This window comes from Erithacus rubecula (assembly GCF_903797595.1).
Source record: "Erithacus rubecula genome assembly, chromosome: 21".
In the NCBI taxonomy this organism is placed as follows: domain Eukaryota; kingdom Metazoa; phylum Chordata; class Aves; order Passeriformes; family Muscicapidae; genus Erithacus; species Erithacus rubecula.
In genome coordinates this window covers 4,048,320-4,071,769 of record NC_136673.1, presented here as the reverse complement: position 1 = coordinate 4,071,769, position 23,450 = coordinate 4,048,320, and the positions used below count along the sequence as shown (strand labels likewise).

At 53.4% G+C, this 23,450-nt stretch overlaps 3 protein-coding genes across 3 annotated transcripts in view; all 3 read left to right on the top strand.

The window, feature by feature from the left end:
* CFAP77 (cilia and flagella associated protein 77) overlaps positions 1-10,202 on the top strand; it is a 57,538-nt gene extending 47,336 nt beyond the window's left edge. Inside the window, exons 5-6 of the mRNA XM_079324429.1 lie at positions 229-330; positions 9,971-10,202. Coding sequence (XP_079180555.1) covers positions 229-330; positions 9,971-10,039 — 171 coding nt within the window. The 3' untranslated portion in view covers positions 10,040-10,202. The remainder of the gene's footprint in view (positions 1-228; positions 331-9,970) is intronic.
* The window catches only part of PRRT1B (proline rich transmembrane protein 1B), a 424,933-nt gene that overhangs the window by 369,948 nt on the left and 31,535 nt on the right, over positions 1-23,450 (top strand). The gene's annotated exons all lie outside the window — the stretch shown is intronic.
* BARHL1 (BarH like homeobox 1) lies at positions 15,455-21,169 on the top strand (the record flags this gene model as incomplete). The annotated part of the gene is made up of 3 exons (XM_079324575.1): positions 15,455-15,905; positions 19,032-19,254; positions 20,875-21,169. 3 exons carry the CDS (start codon positions 15,455-15,457, stop codon positions 21,167-21,169), a joined length of 969 nt encoding a protein of 322 aa, XP_079180701.1.

The following is a 23,450-nucleotide window of genomic DNA, read 5'->3' as shown; positions in this document are numbered from 1 at the left end:
TCTGAGCCCATCCTGTTTGTGTTTAGCTCCAGACAGTGCAGTGCAGCTGTCTGAGCCCATCCTGTCTCTGTTTAGCTGCAGACAGTGCAGTGCAGTGCAGCTGTCTGAGCCCATCCTGTCTCTGTTTAGCTGCAGACAGTGCAGTGCAGCTGTCTGAGCTGCTCCTGTCTCTGTTTAGCTGCAGACAGTGCAGTGCAGCTGTCTAAGCCCACTCCTGTTTGTGTTTAGCCTCCTGCTGCCCAGGTCCGTGAGAACCGCTCCTCGTTCCTGCGCACGCACCCGCTGCCGGTGAAGGAGGAATCCTTCTGGCACCCACGGCGATTTGAGAAGGTACAGGCCCCCCAAACCCATCTCATGATCAAAGTCAGCCTTTCTGAGCCTCTACAAGCACCTGGTTCAAGTCAGGGACACTCTCTAACCCTGCCCATGTGCCTCAATAACATCCTTAACACACAGTGAATGAGCTCTTTGCTCAGAGCTCCCCAGGACCCAGACCTTGAAATGATCCCAAATGTGTTCACCCATCACCCCCTTTTGAACATCAGGGTGGGAGATTTTTTGCCAGCCATGAGCCCTGTAAGAGAGGCAGCAGTTGCCCAGATAATAACATTTTAAACTTATGTGCTCTTTCATGAGCTTCCTGAGATGAAAAGCATCTTTTATATCTTACTGTTAGTACAGGGGTGGCCTTTGCTCTACAAGTGCCTGCACAAGCAGGACAGCCACACCTGCATTTTGGGACCCTGCCATTTCATGGGCTCTCTCCATAACTAATTCAAACCAGACCAGATGTTTCAAGAAGCTGCTCCACCCCAGGATTAGAGCTATCCAGAAAGCCTGCACTCTTGATACCTCTCTAAACTACCTGATTGACAATATTCACCCTGAGACAAAGCAAAGGGCCTGGCCGAGTTATAGATGTGTGTGACACTTGCTTTAATTGATCCAAATAAGAACCAAAGTGAAAATTTCTTGTTCTAGTGACAGGATCTAAACACCTCCCTGAATTCATCTGTGCAACCTGCTGTGCACTGAGGTGTTTGTTGCAATTCCATTAGCATTGTTAGTGGTGTAAACTATATGGAAACTTCCAGTGAAAAGCTAGGGGGCATTTTAGGAGAGGAGGGGAAAGAAGTTTCCAGTTGAATGGAAAGGAGACACCAGAAAGTGAAAGCACTGAAACCCTGCAGGGAGTTTACATGGCCAAAATCATATTTAGCACTGATAGATACCACTGCAAAAAGCTCTCAACTCTCTGTCCTGGCCTTTCTTCTGATAGGGTTATTTTTTTTTTGCCACGCTGTTGATTTCTAACCACAGTTTAAAACAGCGAAGAAGCCCTGTGATTTCCTGAAGATAATTTGCTTGTACAAGTTGGAGAGTTTTGCCCAAGAAACGTGCTTTGCAGCACCTTGATGTATTCCTGTAGTGTCCTGTCTGAGAGTGCCCCATTAGCATATGTCAGCAATCATTTATCCCCACTGGCTGTCAGCTCGGAGCTGCTGCTGCGGCGACGGCAGCGAGAGAACATGACCGATCGCTGTTAAACAGATTGTGAGAGTCACACGAGATACTGGGGCAAGCCTCCTCTTTAGAGCTCCTCTCACCCCAGACCTTTCCATCACTGTTCATTTTTCAGCCTGGGTTTTGCTTCGTGCTCTCCCTTGTGTTTCATCCGTGGCTGTGGTTGGGTTCCTGCCCCAGCCGCAGCTCTCGAGCCTCCAAATCTTTCCTTCTTCTCTTTCTCCTTTTCCTTCTTCTCCCTTTCTTTCCTTCCCAGAAGCAGCATCCAGGGAGGAGGGGCAGCTCGTTTTGCACAGCCTCTGCAGATTTTCCATACTCCTTTCCCACTGCATTACCCTGGAAGGTTTGTCCTTCCCCACTGCACATCTGACAGACACAGCCCATGTTAGAACTTGGATCAAGGAATTTCTTACTCACTTGACCTGCAGTGCATGGTTTCCTCCATGGAAAAATAACTCCTCTTGAACATCCATAACTGTTTACCCAGTTAAAAGCAGTAACAACCTGGAAGAAGTTAAGGGTTCCCACCGTTTAGTGGTCTCCAAACTGTTCTTTAACTTTTCCTCTAAAGGTGGGTTCTGTAGAGATGATAGAATGGTTTTGAAAACCAGGCTGACCTAACCCAGAAACTCCAGGAGTCAATGTCAGTCCCTCCTTTACAGAGGTGAAAATCAACAAAACACTGCCTCTAATCCATGTAACACCTCCATCATACTGTGCAAGAAGAATATGAAAAGCAACCACAAAAATGTCACTTCACAGAGTGCTTGTTAGCAGACTCCATCTGCATATTCCTACCAGCCTTTGCTGACTTTATCCTGCTCTGACCAGTGCAGAAGATGCTCATGACTTGGGAAATACTCCAGACCCTGGACAAGAATATTCAGAGACTCCATTGCCCTGACCACAGCCTCTCTTTAAAATTTCCATGTGGTCCAAGGCTGGTTTGGGGTGCAGGAGTGTGATATTCACAAGCCACTCACCCATCTGGTCACTCAGTCACATCATCTGGCATAACACCTTCCAGTCTGGCCTGCTCTGGGTCTGAGGGGAGCAACACCCAGCCACTGAAATACTTATAATCCAAAACAGGGGCAGCAGGAAGGTGAGATTTTGTTCCTTTAGGCCCATAAAAATCATCAAGAAGGATTTTTTTATTCCCACCACGACCTCTTACAGAGAGCTGCAGAAACTGGGCATGGATCTCTCTGCTGGTTCTTAAACTGGGCTTTCCATTCAGTGCCTGGCACCATGAAAGCTTGCCCAAGAAGTGGAAGAGAAGGAAACAAAGGGGCTTTTCCCTCCCTACTAATTGCATCTGCTTGCTCCCTGCATTGCCAGAGCTGCATGATATTACATAGTCATTCAGTCAGTAAAGTATGGACAAATTGACTATATTTTCATTTGGATTTAGGTTTCAGCCCCACTGCTTTAGAATAATGGCCCAGACTGTGAAGCTAACTGGGTGATTTACAGGCTCTCCCACACTGGGTGCTTCTGCTCATCTCACTCTGCAGGACTGACCTGGCCTGGGGTCTCCTGGGCCCCCCACTCACCAACACAGGCAGCTCACAGGGAGCCAGTCCTGTCCTGATGGGCAGTTCATTAGGGAAAGTTGCTGCACTGAAGTGGTTTTTATTTGTTTTTAAATTAAACCAAGCAGACATTAACTCCTTCCTCACCTCAGCAAGATGTTTCTACTGCCCTCATCTTCCTCAGCCACCCCCCAAAACAAACTGCCTCTGCCTTGCTTTGCCTGCAGTGACACAATTCCAGGGCTCAGGTTTTGCCATCATGGCTGGGACTGTGCACCAAAACTTAATTTATTTGTAGATGTGGGCCTGCATTCCCTAGGGACTGTGCTCTCAGGAACCCAGCATGGATATAAATCATAGAATCATAGAATGGTTTGGGTTGGAAATAGACCTTGAAAATCATCTCATTCCAACCCCCTTCCATGAGCAAGGACATCTTCCACTGGACCATTTAGCTCAGAGCTCCATCTAGCCTGGCCTGGAACACTTCCAGGGATGGGGCAGCCACAGCCACAGCCTGTTTCAATGCCTCACCACAAAGAAAATTTCCTAATATCAATCTAAACCTAATCTCTTTCAGTTTGAACTTGTCCATTCTTCCTTGTCCTATCACTCCAGGCTCTTGTCAATAGTCTTGCCTCATCTTCCCTATAAGTTCCTTTCAGGTGACCCCAAAGCCTTCTCTGTTCCAGACTGAACAATCCCAATTCTCTCAGCCTCCTGTCCCCCATGTTCAGTGGATGTGTCCTGTCCCTGTGTCACTCCTGACCCACTGTCTCAGGCAGAATTGTGTCAGCCAAACCCTGGGAAGGACATTGCTGCCCAAATGCAGCATCTCCACCTGTGCCAGGCTGGGGTGTCTGATAATCACTTTCCAAACCAGTAAGTCAATGTTGGCCACCCCCAATATATTTCCAGAGTTCTATCAAGTCAAGAAGAATTCAGGTAGCAACAAAGCAGCAACACAGGACAAGAATTCACCAACGTGTCAAAACAGCTCCGTGCACCTCCTGTCACTGACACACACCAGGGTTCTTCCTTTGCTCATTAGAGAATCCCAGCTCTCAGAGACACTCTGGTGGCTTGTTTACTTGACCAAGCAAGGGGAAGGAAAGAAAATGCAGCAACTTTGGACAAGACTTTTGTCAGAGCTTGCTGCCTCCCCGAGCAGATGAAACGCGCGATATGAATAAGCGATAAGCAATTGACGAGCAAGTGTTCGGGTACCTTGGCAAAAGACTTAATTTGCAACCTGGCACAAAATCAAAGGCTCTGTCAACGGCTGAGCGGCTCTCCAGCGTATGCCTTGCATTACCTGGGAAAGCTCTGTCAGGTAAATTTCCACTGAAAGTAATTAGAGGAATCCCCACTGTATAAACTTTGCAGCAAAAAAAAAAAAAAAAAAAAAAAAAAAATTCTGGGCTCCGGAATTTGATTCTCACCAGGGATCCGATTTCTGCTCGCAGCCTGATCCTTCGTCGGAATTAACAGTTGAGGTTTAACACGTACACACAAAAATGTTCTGCATTTTTTTTTAATGCCTTACCTCTATTTTTGTCTATAGAGCTGAACTGACAAGCACAGCTCATGTAATCTTGCAGTTGTTGTCTTGTCAGAAAAGCCACAGATTCTGTTTAAATAAGCTGGGCTTGATACACACAGCACACAGGGCTGGCTGTTCAGGTGCAGTGATGGTTCTCCTGCCTTTGAGGGAAGAAAAACTTCTAGGACTTGGAATGTTATCAAACTCCTCTCCTGGGGCCTAAATAGTGCTTAAATAATAAAACAATGAGTTCAAGAGCTTCCTGTCACCACACTACCAGATCAATCCTCCCTTCAGCTGGGATTTTGGCTGACCAAAAAGAATTAAAATTATTGTCAGTTGATGGTTGTTCAGTGGCCCAAGTGACACGAGCTGGTGGCTCCCAGCCCTGCAGTAACAATCCAAAGCAGCACCACTGGACTATGGCAGGCACAGTGCAAACAGAGACCTCAACACCCTGCAGGGTTCCAAACTGTCCCAGCTGCCCTGGGCATGATCCCTCCACGTCTCCTCCAGGGCCACAGCAGAGTTTTCACCTCCCACCCCACAGCCATTCCATGGCTGGCTGCAGGCTCTGGCCCTGTCACCATCACTGCATTTCCTTGCAGATTCTGGAGGTTTTCTTGTTTTGTCTCCAAAGTCAGAGATTGCAGCAATACAATTGCTCAAATCACAACAAAGCATTTTTATGATCCAGGTTTTCCCACTATCCCTTGTTGTGGACACCCAACCTCTCATCCCACCCAATGCTGCCCTCTGTCACAGAATATTTTGGTTGGAAAGAACTTTTAAGGGCAATCTAGTCCAGTTCCCCTGCAGTGAGCAGGGTCATCCTCAACCAGACTGTGTTTCTCAGAGCCCCATCCAACCTGACCTTGAATATTTCCAGAGATGGAGCACCCACCACCTCTCTTGGCAACATGTCCAACTATTTCAACATCCTCACTGTAAAAATATTTCTTATATCTTATCTCAGCTGAGCCTCTCTTAGTAGAAACCATTACCTGCCATGCTCAGCCCTTCCTTGTGTCTCCCTCAGAGACAGTGGCTGTCTCTCCTCTGCCATTTTTATTGCTCTGGATATCTCCTGATTCACACGGGAAAACAACTCCCTACTGTGCAGCTTTACAGCCTAAATCATCTCCAGGGCAGGCTCCACCTGCAGCCAAGCCCCAGCATCCAAAGGCAGCACAAGGAACAGTTGGCAACCAATTCCCATTGCTCTTTGGAGATTCTCACCCATGCAGAAGCAGATTTTTGGTGCTCACAGCTTGTGGCAGAGTGAAACCACACACTCTGTGTTGGGTTATGGGTGAGCACCTGCCATTGCTTCCAGCGCAGAACTCCATGGAAATGCTTTTAAAATGGATTTGGGGTTTATTCATGACCCTGTTCTGACTTCTGCAGAGATGCTATTTATCAAGACAACTTATAGAGAAACTCTTGCCTGGCATGAAAAGGGTCAGGATTCAGATGTCAAGCACATGAGGTCAGTGTGAAAGCTGCCAGCTCTGGTCTGACCCTGAAACATCTGCCAGGGAGGTGGGGGGCACACACCAGGTTACAGCTCCAGTGGGTTAATTCTTCTTTCCTTGTGCTGTTGTCCAGACCAAATGACCAGTGGACCCCAGCAAATATCTGTGGCCATTATTCTCAGGAAGGTGGAAAAAAAAAAAATAAAAATCAACTCAGAGCTCCATGGGACATTAAATACAGCAGCCCAAAATTACCAAGCACTGTTTGAAACCTTCCTGGGCTTGAAGCAAATAAAGATCATTTAGCCCAGGCTCCCTTGTCCTGCATTTCCCTCTGTTCTTACAAAGGTGGGGAGAGAAAAATCAACCCCATTCGTTAAGCCAGTTAAGCACGCTCCTGGCAGGAAAAACCACATTATTTGTAACCCTAATAATCCAACCCTCACCTCTGAGCACAGCTCATCTTGGACAGAATAACGTCTGTTTTAAAAGTACCTGCCTCTCTCTAACTTGTCATGGCATTTGTTGACAACCCTATTGAAAGCCGCTCTGGATGCGGCTGTGAAGGATCTTTCAGCACCTCTTTCTCTTTCCTAGACAGTTTTTGAAAGGGAGGGGAGAAAAAGAAAAAAGCCATCAATACAGGGGGAAAAAGGCATCAGCAGCCAACATCGGCTGATGAAGCGCCTCACCTGGGCCCCCAGCACACCGCCTCCAATTAAATCAAAATGGTTTGTTTTTAATGGTCTTTTACACTGACAAGTGGGCTATCATTCCAGGCCTAGAGAGCTGTCAGGGAGCCGAGGCAAATCCTCCGTTGATAATGCCCAATGCTTCCAATTAGGAGCCGGGGCCGCTGCTGGCGCACTAACGATTCCCCAGCCTCCCCCAAGGCCCCTTCGGCGTCGGCTGTTTCGTCTTCCCTCTTCTTCCACCGCAAATTACTGACACAAAACGGAGGCGCCCCGGTGCCTCCTCACCACGCCGGGCCCCGGCCCTGTTGGATTTAATGAGGCGATGGAAGTTTTGGCGGATCTTTCGCTAAATTCTTTTCTTGTTTGACAGCTGCTTGAGTGTTGACCTTATAAAAGATTTAGTGTTTCTCATTATTTTCTGTCAAGCTTTACAAGCGGTGGCTTGGCGGAAAAAAAAAAAAAAAAAGAAGAAGAAAAAAAAATCATTTGCATCTGGATGTGCGCGCGCGCGTGGTGGGTTTTTGGGGTTTTTTTTATTATTATTATTTTGTCTGTGCAGGGATGCTCTGCACGTTGAGCACCCTACCCCTCTCTGGATTGTTTATTTTACTCTCTCCTCCCTCCCTTTCCTGGAAAAAAATCAACTGTTTTATGTTGTTTCCAAGGAAAAAAAATATAAGCCCCAGGATTTGTTAGACTTCTGTAAATGAAGGAGGGCTTGGGAAAGGAAAAAAAAAAAAAAGCAAAGAAAAGAATAGAGATTGGTTTCCTGTAAAGTGAGCACAGGAAAGTGTTTTGTCACCCGCTAAAAGGATTCGATCAAATGGATGATGGAGGAACGGGCTGAGTCCCGGTGCAGCTCTGTTGTTAAAGTGAAAAATGGTGCCAGGCTGGGGAGCAGCTGGGCAGAGCCAGGCAGGTGCTGGGAGAGGAGCAGGGACAGCCACGTCTCCATGGATCCTTCCAGGCCAGCAGGAGAGCCTGGTGCTGTTCATTACAGGCTCCAGACCTTTCTCAAGTCACCACAAACCACTCAGTGCAGCTCTAATAACTAAAACTCCCCCCCATAAGCTGAGTTTATTCTGCACCCACAGTGCCCAGCAGCTATGGCACCCACAAAGCCCTGCTCACTCTCTGGGGTTTGCCACCATCAGGAGCTCTGATTTCCCTGCACCAGCTTGGCTTTTCTACATATCACATCGAATTTATCAGCCCTCAATTAACACACCTGTCTTAATGTATCCTCTAATCTAACACATTATTAGAACTGTGAAACTCTAAAGATAATACCCCCCAAATACATATTTAAGTTTTAGGAGCGGTAATTATTTTTCTTGCCCCTCTAATTCTGTGAAGCAAATGCTGACATCACAATGTCCCAGCTGCAAGGGTCCTGCAGGTTTTCATTTGTCAATAACAAATGCAATGAAGAGCAGCAAAACATTGCTGCTCAGCAGCAGCTGGAGCCCATGGCAGCTCCATCATCCTGCAGGGAAAACCTTTCAGTTTTTTCCTACAAACCATATTCCTGTCCTGCTGCAGCCAGTGCTCCAAACAAAATCCCAGCATAACAACCCATAACTGCAGCAGAGTAATGGCAAAGATCATCAGCTGTCTCTAGAGGAGGTACCTTTGGGTTCATCATTTAAAATATGAATTAGAAGAATCAGAGAGGAGGATTCATCATTGGCAGTGACTGCTCAACACCAGTTTCTGTCATAATAAGACCTTTGACCCAAGGACACCCTTATCTGGACTCTAATGACTGGGAGGGTTTCTCATTTTTTAAAATAGCACTTGCCCCTGTCCTACACCTGGTGCTTTCCACTCACTCATGCTGAGGGCAGGAGCTGGCATCCCTCACAACTTCCTCAAGGCTCTGCTCACTTTAATTACTGCCAGTTGTGGCTCAGTGGGACATTTCTCACCCAGGAGCTTTGTACTGAGATTGGAATGAATAAACTGCTGATTCCTCTCCTATGGCATCAACCCCATCCCAGGCAGAAACGTCCCTGTGCTCTGTTCCCAGCACTGTTGGATAAGGGAGCATGGCAGGGAGGCAGAGGGACACTCAACAGAAGCAGCTCAGCTGTCCTTACCTGCAAGCTCTGGATTTTTCTAACAATCCCAGCTGCAAGGGCAGATCTGCTGCATCTTTAATGGCAGGTTGGAGTTGGAACAACCAGGGACTGTCCCTGCCAGCTCTCTGGGGTTACCCACCTACTTCAGCAGCCCCTGGTTCTGCCTTCCCCACCTCTCCCTCCCCAAGAGGGGTTATGTCACTGCTGCTATTTGTGAGAAAGCAAAAACATCCAGAAACAGCTGTCTGAAGTTAGGCACTCAAATGCATATTTAAGTACCTGAACGCCTTCCTCCAGAGAGGGGGAATAGCTAAATATGCTTTGTTTGTCTTGATTAATGAGATCACTAGCAAGCTTTTCAGGGCAAAGACTGCTCTGTATTTTTACATATGCAAAACCTGACATGCAGCCAGCCTGAGCAGGGTGGGGGAAGCAGGAGGCAGCTCAGCACAGCACAGAGGCAGATGTGTGGCACAGGGAATTGTGCTGGGGCAGGCAGAGCCCGTGGCCCCCCATGGAAAACACTCCAGCCTCAGTCCCTGCATCTCCTGTACAGGTTTGCTGCACACAGCTGTGTGTGAGCCCTCTGCTCACCCCAGAGATTACTACCCCCAGATTAATTCCCTTTTGTGTATTGTCATGGGCATTTTTTCACCCTGTCCCCACTCAAAGGTGATTCCTGGGGAGCTGCTTCTTTTGTGGTTTTAGGACAGGTCGTGTAAGAGCCTCTGACTTCACCAGGGACTTCTCTGGGAGCTCTGAGCCCATCCTGCCCCCTCACTGAAGCACTCAAGTCCTGTGTTGTAGAAAACAAGTCATATTTATTTCAGGGCCCACCTCAGGGCATGGCAGCCTTTGAAAATGTCAGACAACAAACACACCACAATAAAATTACAGGGTTTTGTTTCTAGAGCAGGATAAGAACCTCCTGATGTCAATCAGAAAGCTACTCCTCATCTTAAGCAGGTTAAGTGTTTAACTTCAGCTGGAGCAACATCTCCCAGCCAGGCAAGAGCCCCTGTGCAATCTGCAGTCTCCTCCCTGTCTGTGCTTCAACCTATTTTCTATGGCTGGCTCCTGGCTGTAACCAATCCTCTCTCTGCTCCTTTCCTCATAGGCTGAGCCTCATCTCAGGACTTTTAGAGACCCTGTCTCCCGTAAAAAGGCTCTCAGTGCCTCCCACTGAGGAGTGCCTGCCAGTGGTCCCCTTCCCCAGAGGGCCCCCACAGCAAGGACTGTGCTGGGCACAGCCCTTGGACCCCAGGATTCCACAGGCAAAAGGCTCTCTCAGGTTTTACAGAGTTATGCTAATGCAGAAACAGCCAAATAAATCATAAATATGAGAGGAACTGTTCTGTCTCAGCCTGTTCATTGCTTCATGTCAGGGGCACAACAGCACAATCCTCGTGGTCCTCAGGAGCAGGGCAGTGCTCACACCAGCACAGCCCCACAGGGAAGGCAGGGCAGGCTCCTTCCCTGCAGGTTCTGGACAAATAGATTGGATGTAGCCATATCCTGGCTGATATCAAATCTGTAATCTCTCATCAGTCCTCGTTTCTTTGCCAAAAAAGCTTCTCCTCAGTGCCTGATTCAGCAAAGCCATTGCCTGTGTGAAGGAATTCAAACACCTGCTTTGAGTGCTCTGCCAAACTGAGGCCTCACCACAGGCAATGCCTCTGCTTTAAGGTGGCTCCAGCCAGCTCCACACTCACCCTCCAAGAGCTGCTGGAGTCCCTCTTTGAGCACTCCCTGAACAAACTCAAACCCTACCAACACCAACTCAACAGCCCAGCACCCAAACCCACAGGCTCAGTCAGGAACCAACACACTTGGAATCCATCTTCTCCCAACAGAGCATTTCACTTCAGATACAATTTGGTTAAAAGTGGCATTATTTAAACTGTGGATCTCCATTATTACTAAAGGACTAATTAATAACTGTAATGTAGTCTGCTTCTCACATCTTTTACAGCTTAGAGTTTACCATCTTTTTAAGCCAAATTATCTCCCATTTTCATATTCACCCTCGAATTGGTACTTGGAGGACTTAGGTCTGTTCACCCCAGAGCTCTGGGAGGTGACATCTGTGCTGGACAGCCCATCTGCATCCTGAGCTCGGGTGGGTGTGCCAGCACAACTTTGTCCCCACACCCTGGCACTGGGATTAGCCCAGCTCTCCATAAAGCCACCAGCAGCCAAAGGACACAAAGAACACATGCTGAGCTCATTGCCCCTCAGACTTTCAGCCAAACCTTTAACCCCAAACCTTAAAGAGAAGAGTTGTTTAGAACATTACACTGCAATGCTCAAGATGGGGCACCAAAGTAAACTGCTCAGGACAGTGAAGGCTCCCCAGTAGCAACTCCAGCATTTCTCCTTTTATAAGGAAGGAGCTGTAACAAACTCCACCTTGCCCACACCTGAGTAGAGAGAAGAACAAAATCATCTGCTCCACACCGGGAAAACCCTGGTAGGTTGTCCCTTTTCAGTACAGGCCTCTAAATAAAACTCAGCTAAAATAATGAGGGGGACAACAGCAGGGCTTGCCAAGCTGGCAGAGGTGGATTATAACCAAAGATCTTTCCCACCTCCCCAGGGAGGGAGGAAGCTGGGCCTTAAATGACTTGTCTTGCTAAAAATGACACTGTTTATGAGAGTGTGAGAAATCCAGGCATGAGGTTTGTCCTTCTGCCTGCTGGGAGCCACAGCCAGCTCTCAGCCCAGCCACAGCCTGTGTGCTCCTGCAGCAGCCACTGAGGTCCCCGGGCTGTGCTCGGGGAAGGAAACAAACACCTCCAGAGAATCCTGAACAGTGAGAACCAAACCCCGTAGAGCTGCTGGTTGGGACAGCAAACCAACAAAGAGACCAGAAACCCAAAAATCATCAGACAAATTAACAAAGTGCGTTCAGGAGACACCTCTCAGTGCAGCTCAGAGCCGACAGATCTGCCTCACGAAATGCTGGGCAGGGTCTGTCCCGAATGTCCCCAGGGGGCTGCGGGGGCATCCTGCATCCATCAGAGCCCGAGCCGGACCCGTCCGAGCTGTGATCGCAGCGTGTCCCCGCCGCCCCCGCTCCTTGTCCTGCAGTGACACCCACCGGCAATGGAAGCGCTTCTGCCGCTGCTGCTGCAGCTTCCCCGCCTCCTCCCGGCTGCCTGTCCCCCTCCTTCTGCCCTTGCCCCCACCCCGAGCGCTCCTCTCTCTGCTGGTGATGTGTCCGTGCGGTTCCCGGAGCATCCCTCGCTGTTCCTGCTGGGCACGGCCCTCCCGAGCGCCCAGGAGGAGATTCAGCAGAACCTCCGGGGATTCCTCCCTCGGCCAGACCCTTCCAGGACACCCGGCTCTGCATGGCCAGCAGATGTTTCTGGATTAATTCTTGCTCAGTCACCATCGCAGCTCACGGGAAGGGGTCCCGTGGCCAAAGCCTCTGGGAACACCTGGGTCAGCCCTGTCCCTTGGCCCCAGGGCCAAACCTGCACTGGTGACAGGAACCAGGAGAGCCCAGCCCTGTCCATCAGCAGCACCCAGCAGGAAGGGATGAACAGCAACTTCCAAAGCTGTCACAGCCCGAAGTCCACCCCTGGATTGTGACTGTGAATCCAGCTGGCACCAGGGATCTCCTCTTGACTGATGTGTTTGTGAGCAGGAACAGTCTGGAAATCGAGGATTAAGGGCAGGCACAGAGAGGGAAGGATTGTGCACTGCTCACTGGTCTGTGCACAGCATTTCCTATCTGTGCTGGGAGCCACAGACAAATCACTGGAACCCCACTTGTCCAGGGTCTGGTGATGTAGGAAGGACACCACGTATGGGCAGAATGGGGCACATTTCTGCCTTGGGGAATCTAGTTCTGAAACAACTTAATAAAACAATAGCATTAATAGTAATAATAGTAATAATCATTTCAGTTTTGTTAATACATGAGTTGCAGTGCATCTGTAGCTGCTGGGAGCCCCAAGTATGGCCTAGGAGTGACATATCTGTCCCCAGGGCCTTGACTGGGCATGGCACAGTACAGAACCTGCTCTGGGATGAGGATTGTATCCCACACACAAGTTTCCCCCAAAATCTTGCACATCAGGAAATTTGTCTAATCTGGGGACATCCTTGTGGTTATTTGAAAGTGGGTGCTTTATTCAAGAGCAAGACTCACCAACCCAAACCTGTCCCTGCATGGCTGATCCACATCCTGATTCTGATTCCACTCCCAGCCCTACTGCCTTTTCCAGTCCTGGTCCTGGTCCTGATCCCAGAGCGAATTTCCAATCCACATGTGGTCTCCTGGCTGAACAGAGAGGTTGCCAGAGCCCAAGCACCAACACAAACCCTGCAAGGAGCTGGCAAACCCCATGGGGGTCTTGGCACCATTTCTCACCAGGACCAGTTCCTGCACATCCATTGCTCTGCTCCAGTCCAAAGGGACACTTGGATGTCCTTGTGGATGGTGGACGCTGCAAAAATTACCTGGCCCCCAGTCCTGGATCGCTGTGCTGGGAGGGAGAGCAGCAGCAGGAGCCCCTCACCCAGGGACAGAGAGGATGAGCAGCCCCCAGCCCGGGTGTGCTGCATCCCCGAGGTGGGGGCAGGCTGAGACCGGGGCTCATGCTGATTTTGTTCCTGGGCTTGTCCTGCTCTGAAGTTCTTTTGTTCCGCGGCCCCGATCGCAGCCGGCCCCGAGCCTGCAGGGCCGAGGGCAGGAGGTGCTGGGGGCCCTGCCTGCGCCGCTGCCCGACAGCTGGCAGCCGGGCTGCCCCGGGGGGGCTCTCCCCTCCTTGGTCGCCTCCAAGCTGCCGGCCAAGGGCGGCTTTGGAAGAGGGACAAGATGCAGCTGACTGGCCGGGAAGGTGGGGAACAGAAGAAATCGAGTATTTGAGAAATAACCGGCGACATCGCTTTAAAGTGACGCAGCTTCACGCACCCGGCTGTGGGCATTTTCCTATCTCCGCGGCGAAGGGTCTATCCACGGGAAAAGCCCCTAAATAAACCCTCGAGGAGACAGCAGCCAGTGTGACCGCGGGGAAGGTGGGAATCCTGCGTGAGCCTGTCCCTCTCCAGCCCGGCAGACCAACAACAGCAAACCCCCGACGGGAGGGAGGAAAGTTGGTGTCTCCGGCAGAAACGGGCAGGACGGGGCAGCCCTGCCTGAGGCCATCGGTTTTTTATTCCAAACGCGACTGACGGCGGAAAAAAATCCGCTCTGAGCGCGGTCCCTGCCCAGTTGCACCAGTAGGTACCGCCGCTGGTGCTGGCAGAGCCGTGCCCGGTCCGAGCCGCTCCGGCAGCGCTGGGCGAGGGACGCGGCTGCCCGGCGGCCCCTGGACCTCTCTGCTCGGCCACAACCGATTTCCAGCGCATGCAACGAAATTCGCAGCCCCGAGGCTCATCTCGGGCTCGGAGCAGCCGTCTCAGAGCTGGGGATTTGGGGAGGGTTTCGATGCTTTTTCTTTCCCTTTTTGTTTTCTTTTTTTTTTTTTTCTATTCCCTAATTTTTTGGGTTTTAATTTTAACGCCCAGCAAAACTTTCCCTGCTCGGGAGGGACCGGCAGATCAGCTAATTGCGGAGGGAGGCGCGCAGAAAGCAGTAACCCCTCGATAACCCACCCAACCCACACTCCCCCGCCCTCCGCGGCTAATCATCCCATTAAGAGCCCCATCAGCGGGATAATGACAGCAAAAGAGGGCGGAAACCGCCCGGAAAGCGCGGGGATCCGGGCGACAATTAATTCCCGTTAATCAAGCTCCAAGGTGTCGCCTGTTGGGGAGTGACATCCCCCAGAACGCCTGGCGGCCAATGGGCGCGTTCCCGCGGGATGGGTGGGGGGTGCCGGGGTCCCCCAGCCGCAGCGGCCCAAGTTCAGCTTTTCTCCCCATTTTCCCCGTTCCCCCTCCGGGCAGGGCGCGGTGCTCCCGCCGCTGGCCGAGGTGCTGAAGGCACCGCGGGCTCCGGAGCCACTCCGGCTCTGTCCGAGGTGCTGCGGGCTCCGGAGTGACTCCGCTTTCCCTTCCCCGGTGCTGTCCGAGGTGCTGGCGGGGGAGGGGGGCGCCGCGGCGGCCCGGCGACTGGCCACCCCCTCCGCCCTCCCCTCGCCCTTCCCCATTGATTTCTGGATCATTAAGTGGTTAAGGCGCTGCGAAGCCTTCACTATCGATCGCTGCCTCCCCACCTCCGGCTGGGAGCCCCCGGGCTGCCCCCCAGCCCCGCGCCGCCGCGGCTCCGGGCACGCGTGGGGTGGCCGGGACCCCGGGTGAGGTTGGGGTCCGTCCCCCCTCACCCCACCCCTTTCGCGGCCAAAGTTTGACTCTGCCTCCCTCTCCCCCCTCTCCTGTCTGTCTGTGAGTGCAGCTGGGCGCGATGCTGAAGAAGGAGCAGCCGTGGATCTAACGCGCGGCGCCTCGGAGAGCCTTGCAGCAATTGTTGCCCGGATCCCAGACTGAACTTTGCTTTTTTTTTTTTTTTTCCTTTTTACTTCGTTTATATTTTTTTTTCTTTCGTCTTTTTTGTTTTTCCCTCCTTTTATTGCTAATTATCATTATCAACCCGCTTCCGCCGCGCCCTCCCCGCCAATGCCCGTGTGAGCGCCGGCACCTCGCGGGGGCCATGGAGGGCTCCACCGGGTTTGGGATCGACTCCATCCTCTCGCACCGAGCCGGCAGCCCGGCCGTGCCCAAGGGGGACCCGCTGGCGGGGGACGGCCGGTCCCCGCTGGAGCTGAGCCCCCGCTCGGAGGGCAGCAGCGGGTGCCCCTCGCCCCGCTCGCCGGGCCGCGAGTGCCTGGAGGCGGCGGTGCCGCGGCCGGGCCTGGATGCGCATCTCCAGCCGGGGCAGGTCTCGGCTCCCTCGCAGTCCCGGACCGTCACCTCCTCCTTCCTCATCAGAGACATCCTGGCCGACTGCAAGCCCCTGGCCGCCTGCGCGCCTTACTCCAGCACCAATGGACCTCACGGCGGGCAGGAGCCGGCGGGCAGGATCCCCACCAAGCCCGGCGAGGATTTTAGGGAGAAAATGGAAAAAAACACCAGCAGCTCCTCCTCGGACTCGGAGTACAAAGGTAAGAGCCGCTCACCCCGCTGGGCTGTCAGGGCAGCCCGGACCCGGGAGTCCCCGGAGCGCTGGGATCTCGCTGCGGACCCGGCTCCGGCTCAGGGGGAGATCACGGCATCGGTCACCCCCGAAATGACCGAGGGGTCGGCACCAGCTTGGGGAAACTTGAGGGTTCGGGGCTCGATGGGGCTCGGCCCGGTGAGAGGGGTTGGGGCAATCGGCGCTCCGTTAAACGCGCCCGGGGGATGCTCCGGGGCCGCCTTCCGCCGCAAAGATCCGCCTGTGCTGTTCCACCCGCGGGGAAGGGAGAAGCGGAGACGGATTTCTGTCTGCGGAAAAAATGAAAAAAAACCAAACCAATCCAAAACAAACAAACCAAAACAAAACCGTAATAAAAGAAAATAATCACGGATTTGCCAGGTATTTCCCCTGCTCCGGTGAGAAACGAACAAACTGGTCGGTGGGGTTTGATTCGATTTTTGTTATTTGTATTATTATTATTTTGAAAATCGTTCAAAACCGAGCAGTGCAGACAGGGAGCCCCGGGCCGCATCCACAGCGCCGGCGGGGAGTGGGGCTGGATGCTGCTCGCCCCGGGCCGGGGGCTTCGGCTCCCGGACCCCGCAGCCCCTGCCCGGCCTCCCCCTGCGGCAATCGGGGCAGGGAGAGGCGCAGGAAGAGCACGGGGGAATCTGGGGTCAGACCGAGCCCCTCGGAGCAATTTATCCCGGGTGCCTTCTCCCATCCCACACTCATCACCTCTGCAAAAAGTTTTCCCCTGGAAAACTGTTCGCCGGCTGTTTGTGAGGGAAAGGAGAGGGGATCCATCCAGCTGGGCGGAGAAAAGGGAGGCGATGGCACCTTTTGGGGGGATTGACAGGGAAAAAAGGGACACAGGCTGAGCCCTGTCCCGGCTACAAATGCACTCTGGGCCCGCCCGGAGCCGCTGGGCTGAAATCTGGTTCATTGAGGAAAAAATATTCACCCAATTGAGCCTCCAAAGGCGGCGGCAGGCTCTGGGCATCACGGGGCGATTTTCGCTCCAAACGAAGGATGGAGCCCGGGGTCGGTGCCGGGGCTGGAAATGCCCCGGGAGGAAGCACCGGCTCCACCGCTTTGCACTGAGACCAGCCGCGATTCCACCTTGGAATTGCTCTCGACTCCTACACCCGGCCCGAATTCCTTCAGCTCTTCTCTCCTTACCCCAAATCGCCGAGACGCGAAAGAAGCGAGGGGAGAGAAGCAAAGCGGGTTCTCCTCATCTCCCTGAGCCGGCCGAGCCCGGGCCAGGGTTCGGCTTTTTGGCTCCTGTGCTGTCCCTGCGGCGGGACAGCCACGGGCACGCTGCAAATACCGTTAGATGGGGGAAAAAAACCCCTTAAACAGTGAGGGAAACACCGCTTAAATCGGGGGCAAAAAACCTCACTGTTTAAATGAAGGGGGGGAAAGACGGTCTAAGCGTAGGGAAAAAAAACCCAAAACCAGTTTAAATGGAGAGGAAAGTATAGTTTAAATGAGGTAAAACCCCCGCATCAGTGGAGGAGCGGGTGAAGATCCCCGCTCCCAGAGCAATAATTTTTGTGCCTCTTTGGAAATAGCCTTTCCTGGGGTAAAACGCCCCAGATTTACTCCGCAAAGGGGCTGCGAAGCTGGGCCTAACCCCCAGCGGCCAAAGTGCCGGGAAAACCCAGAATAGATTTTTTAATATCTATATATGGAATTATTTTTTTTTTTTTAACTACTGCTAGCCAGGGGCCGATCCGGACGGAGCAGGGAAGCCGCCGCCGCCGTTCCTGCGGCCCTTTGGCGAGCAGAAACTTTTTAGGAGCCGAGGATCAGCCCAGGGGTCGGGAGGGATTTTTCTCCTCGGGATTCGAGAATCCAAACTCGCTTTACTCCACGAAAAAAACTCCATAGAAACTTTCGGGCTGTTCCCGGGAGAGAGCGGGGCCGATCCCCCTGTTCGGATCCCCCGGTTCGGGGCTGCCGCTTTCCCGGGAACCGGGTCCGGATTTCCCCGCCCGAGGATCGTGCCCGGCTCGTTCTGCCTGCTCGGCCAGAGCCGGGATTTCTGGTTGAAGGGTTTCACTCCCCGGTGGCTCAATTAACCGGATTATTGTCTTCCTACAGAGAGAAATCAGCTCGCGTTCGGCTCCAGCCTTGTCCCTACTCACCCCGTCACCCGCAAATTTAACATAAATCTCTGGAAAAAAAAAAAAAAAAAACCAAAATCCAAAAAACAAAACCCAAACGCCGTCGATTTGTAGAAATCTAGACTATTTGCTCCATAATCTCCTCCAGGAGGGTGGAGAAGGCGAGCACAATCAGGAATTTATTTTTCCCCTTTTATTTTTGTTTCTGTTCCGTAATTTTTCCATCACTCTCCAACATTTTGCGGTGTAAATTCCCGCATCGCTCCGCCGGCTCGAATATACCGACCGCGCTAACGAACCGTCACCAACCCCTTTCATTCTGTCTTTTTTAAAATAAATAACAGCCCGGACTGGGGGTTGTTAAGTGCTTCCCCCAGTGTTTCGTTGTGCGCCCCGGAGAAGGGAGGTTTGTTGCGTGCCCCGGGAGGACGGAGGCTTCTCCGCGGAGGGGAGAGGCAGGAGCAGCACGGCAACATTCCCCTCAAAAAACATGTGGGCTCGCAATTTTAATTTTTTGGTTGGTTTGTTTTGGTTTAAAAAAAAAAAAAAAAAAAAAAAAAAAAAAAAAAAAAAAAGAAAAGAAAAGAAAAGACAGAGAGAAAAATAGATAGAAGAAGAAGGGAAGAAAATATATCCAAGCATCGAGAAAGGTTTTGAGTTTGGGGGAATAAACCCAGAGGAAGGTCCTGCCCCGTGAGAAATGAGGGGGATGAGGGGAGGTCTGGGCAGGAGGGCGTCGGGGCCGGGTCGGGGGTTCTCTCGGCACAGTCCAACATTCCTGCTCCGATCCCAGGCCCCCGGGACGCGGAAAAGCCGGGCCCGGCTCGGGGAGCCCCCCTCGGGCAGCCGGGGTTAAAATTCACGGGGTGCAGAGCAAATGTGCCGTGAGCCCCACTCGGACCCGAGCCCCTGCACCCCCTCGTCAGAGGGTAATTCCTTTCCTGCTCTGACCTGGCCTCTCTTCCTCCCTCTCGGCTCAGTGAAAGAAGAAGGGGACCGAGAGATCTCCAGCTCCCGGGACAGTCCCCCGGTGCGGCTGAAAAAGCCGCGCAAAGCCCGCACCGCCTTCACCGACCATCAGCTGGCCCAGCTGGAGCGCAGCTTCGAGAGGCAAAAATACCTGAGCGTGCAGGACAGGATGGAGCTGGCCGCCTCCCTCAACCTCACCGACACGCAGGTGAAAACGTGGTACCAGAACAGAAGGTAAAGATGCACCGCTCCCTCCTGCGCACAGCGCCGGGATCCCGCCCTGCTCCCCTCCCCGGCCGCGCACCCCAAAGCAGGCAGCGCTTTTCACCCCACAGCCACCCCATCCCTCCTGCCGCCAGCACAGGGGTGATGTCCGTCCCTTCCCCGCCTCTCCCGGGGCTTTTTACCCCAAAGTCAAGGGCAGAGAAGCGGCGCCGAGGCGGGGCGGGGGGGGACAATCTGTGCCCCCAGCCCCGGCAAGGCGGGGAGGCAGGACCGGGCTTGCAGCTAAACACAACAGCATAACACATCGGCCCATTAATAATAGATACCAATTACTGCTTTGGGCATCAATAATTAACACCCTTTACAGTAATTACACAATTATTATTATGATGAATAATTTACTGGTGGAAATAGGTTTTAGCGCTTCAGCGACAAATCTGTAAAAGCGCTGGCGACGTGGTGGCTTCAGTGGGTTTGTCGGGACATCGGCAGCTCCGACCATTGCCACGGCCACCAAACGAGAGACCCCCGGCTGCAGCCCCCGCCCTGTCCCCCTGCTCGCTCCAGGGTTTTACCCTCTTTCCTCATCATTTCCAGTCCCACTTCTCCATCTGCAAAGCTCTCCCCACGTCGGGGGTTTGGGAAAGTTTAGGGGCGGCGGGGGACGCTGTGATCACCCCTTCTCTCCCCAAATCCCTCCTTCAAGGACACTCCAGAGCCGAAATTGTGCTCCCAGCCCCTTCTCCAGCTCGCCCCGCCGGCAGCGAGATCCTGGGGCCGGGGCTTCTCCACATACACACATGTATATAGATATATCTGTATCTCTGCATCTATATGTGTCTATATCTATCTATAGACATAGAGATATATATACACGACGATACCGATATATACGCATATAAAAATAAATACATATATATATATATATATATATGTATGTATGTATGTGTATTCAGACACAGAGATATGTCTAATATATATATATATATATATATATATATATATATATATATATATATATATCTGCCGAAAACGAATTCCCCGGGACCCTGCCCCACGCCTGTCCCCCCGTGGGACTCCCGCAGCCTCCCGAGTGGCCCGGCCCGGCCCCGCAGCCCCGGCCCGGGGAGAGGCTCCCGGAGCCCCGGGCGGCGGAGCCTCGGGCCGGAGCATCGCTGTGGTCGCAGCATCCGTGCCCAGCTCACGGATCCCCCCGTGTCATCCTCGGCTCGTGTGGCAATCTGGGATTTACACCCTCAGGAAGGGATTGAAATGTTTGTCGCTATTTTTATCGCCGGGATTCACATCATCCCGCATTTGGATCCCAGCTGGGCTGTGGCTCCGGTACCCTCGGGAAAGCTCCGTGGGCGCTCACGCCGGGCTGCGGGAACGGGAACACCAGGGAGCTGGGAACACCAGCTCCGTCCCCCATTAATGGGGTCTGCATCCCATAAATCCCATCCCATCCCTGCCGTACAGGGGACGCGGCCCTGGGACCCAGCGGTGAGATGCGCAGTGAGAGCAGAGCCGGGGGAAAAGGGGTTGTGCAAAGGGTAAAAAGAGTCCGAGAGCTGCTTCGGGCACATCCCTCCCCTCCTTGACCCCTTCTCTCGACCTCCCCCCCCCCAGGACCAAGTGGAAAAGGCAGACAGCGGTGGGCCTGGAGCTGCTGGCTGAGGCTGGCAACTATTCAGCCCTCCAGAGGATGTTCCCCTCGCCCTACTTCTACCCGCAGAGCTTGGTCTCCAACCTGGACCCCGGCGCCGCCCTCTACCTGTACCGCGGACCCAGCGCGCCGCCCCCCGCCCTACAGAGACCCTTGGTGCCCCGCATCCTCATCCACGGACTGCAGGGCGGCAGCGAGCCCCCGCCGCCCCTGCCCCCGCTGCCCGGCGTGCTGCCCCGGGCCGCGCAGCCCCGGTGAGCCCCGGTGAGCCCCGGTGAGCCCGGGCAGCCCCGCCGGCACCCACCGGCCCGAGGGGGCTAGAGGGGCCACCCCGCACCTCTGGGGCCGAGAGCAAGAGACAGACTCCCGCTCATCCCCAAATATATATATATATATATATAAAATTATAAAGGAGACCACCCCTTCATTTTTTAAAATAATATATAAAGAATGCAAGAATCAAGGACAGGCTTGGCAGGACGGAGCCGGCAGAGCTGCCCCTCACCCCGCGGGGCCGCTGCGTGTCCCCCCCTCGGCGTGGGACGGAGCCCGGAGCACGGGCGGGGGCCGGATGATCCGGGGGGGCTTCACCCCTGCGCCCCCTCCCCAGGAACAGGCAGGGGAGCCGAGCCACACCTGCCACGGGGTGAGACCCCTCCCCGCTTTCCCCGGCTCCCCGACAGGGTCCCGCCGCCGGGAAGGACCGTGGGGTGACCCGGACCGATGGTCCCAGCGAGACTTTGGGACGTCTTTAACTTAAACTAAAAAACAAAACAAAACAAAAAACACCCCCCCCCCCCCAGAAAAAAAACTTTAAAAAACTTAAAAACAACAAAAAAAGCGCGGTGGAATGTAAATACGGTGCAAAATGTATATGAATTATTTATTTGTGAACCCTGAGGGCGTATTTGTGTAAGTGATTCTTGTCAGTCTGTATCCCGGGGCCGGCCCGGCCGGGCGGGGGGCGCGGGGGGGGCTCGGGGCGCCGCGGCCGCTCCCGCTCCCCCCTTTTTTAAATGTGGAAATAAAACTTCTTTACAAACAAACGGGTCTCGCCTCCGCCGGCCCCTTCTTCTCCTCCCGCTTGTTTGCTGTGGCGGAGCGGCCACCGCCGAGGGAAAGGGAAAAGCGAAGAGGAGTTTTCCCACCTCTTATCGCAGGGAACCCTCCACTCCCATGGGCTCGGTGTCACCCTGGGCTCGGTGTCACACCCATGGGCTCGGTGTCACCCCGGGCTCGGTGTCACACCCATGGGCTCGGTGTCACCATGGGCTCGGTGTCCCCCCGGGCTCGGTGTCCCCCCGGGCTCGGTGTCACCTCCATGGGCTCGGTGTCTCCCCGGGCTCGGTGTCACACCCATGGGCTCGGTGTCACCCCCATGGGCCCGGTGTCCCCCCGGGCTCGGTGTCACCCCCATGGGCTCGGTGTCCCCCCGGGCCCGGCTGCAGTGCCGGCATGCGGGACCGGCCGCGGGGCGAGAGCAGCGGGGAACCGTGCGCGGTGATAGCCGCGACTCCGGTGAATTAATAACGCTAATCTTAAGTGTATAATTGCCTAAGTGCTTTAAATGATCGCTTTGGAAAATGGATTGTTTCCACCCTTTAAAAGTGTCGCTCATCTGGCCGCGGCCAGCGGGCCCGGCAGCTGGTGCCCGGGACAGCCGGGCAGCGCTGGCCGGCTCGGGGAGCCGACAGATGGGCTGCGGGTCCCCCGGCCCCGGCCGCTCCCCCCGGCTGTCTGCGGAGCCCCCCCGGCACCCACCACCCCCGGATCCCCCTCCCCGGCTCCCCGGGCCGGGTCCCAGCCCGGCTCCGTCCCCGGAGCTCTGCCCCGAGCCCCGCGGGGAGGGCGATTGTCGGCTCGGCCAAATGCACAGCCACGCCTGGGGCGAGAGCCCCCGGCCTTTGTGCCTGGGGCTGGCTCTTTGCATGTGAATGGGGGAGTTTGGTAAATCCCCGGGCCTCGGCTGGGCGAGGAGGAGGAGGAGGAGGAGGAGGAGGAAGGGGGGTCGCTCCCAGCTCGGGGTTAATGAAGTGGGAAAGGAGTCTTTCAGAGAGGCCTGCAAACAACCCCCTCCCTGGGCAACAACCCCCGTCCCAAATCCTACATGGATTGACTTAAACCCAGGGGATAAGTGCTTTAAATTAATCTCATTGAATAAGAATGAGGCCAAACAAAACTCTTTAAAATCATATTAAAAATCTATCAAAGGACAACTTGCAGTGGGTGTGCTTTTCATTTTGTGAGCCCAAAGGCAAGGAACATACAGCAACCTTCCTCCCATTTACACAGCAGGAATGTGAATCAAAGACATTCTCTAATATTTAATTGTCCTTGTAGCCATAGCATATTCCTACTCTTACTTTAATGAAGTACACGGCTTCGTTACACGTTTGTAATTGCAATATTTAAATTTGTCATTTCACATCTGGAAGGAGCTGGAAACTCCCCTGTACCAACGGGTCTGAGGCAGCACCATAACAGAGTGCCCGGGTGCAGTTTGTGCTACAAGGATGGTAGGAGAGAGCAGGACAGAGTA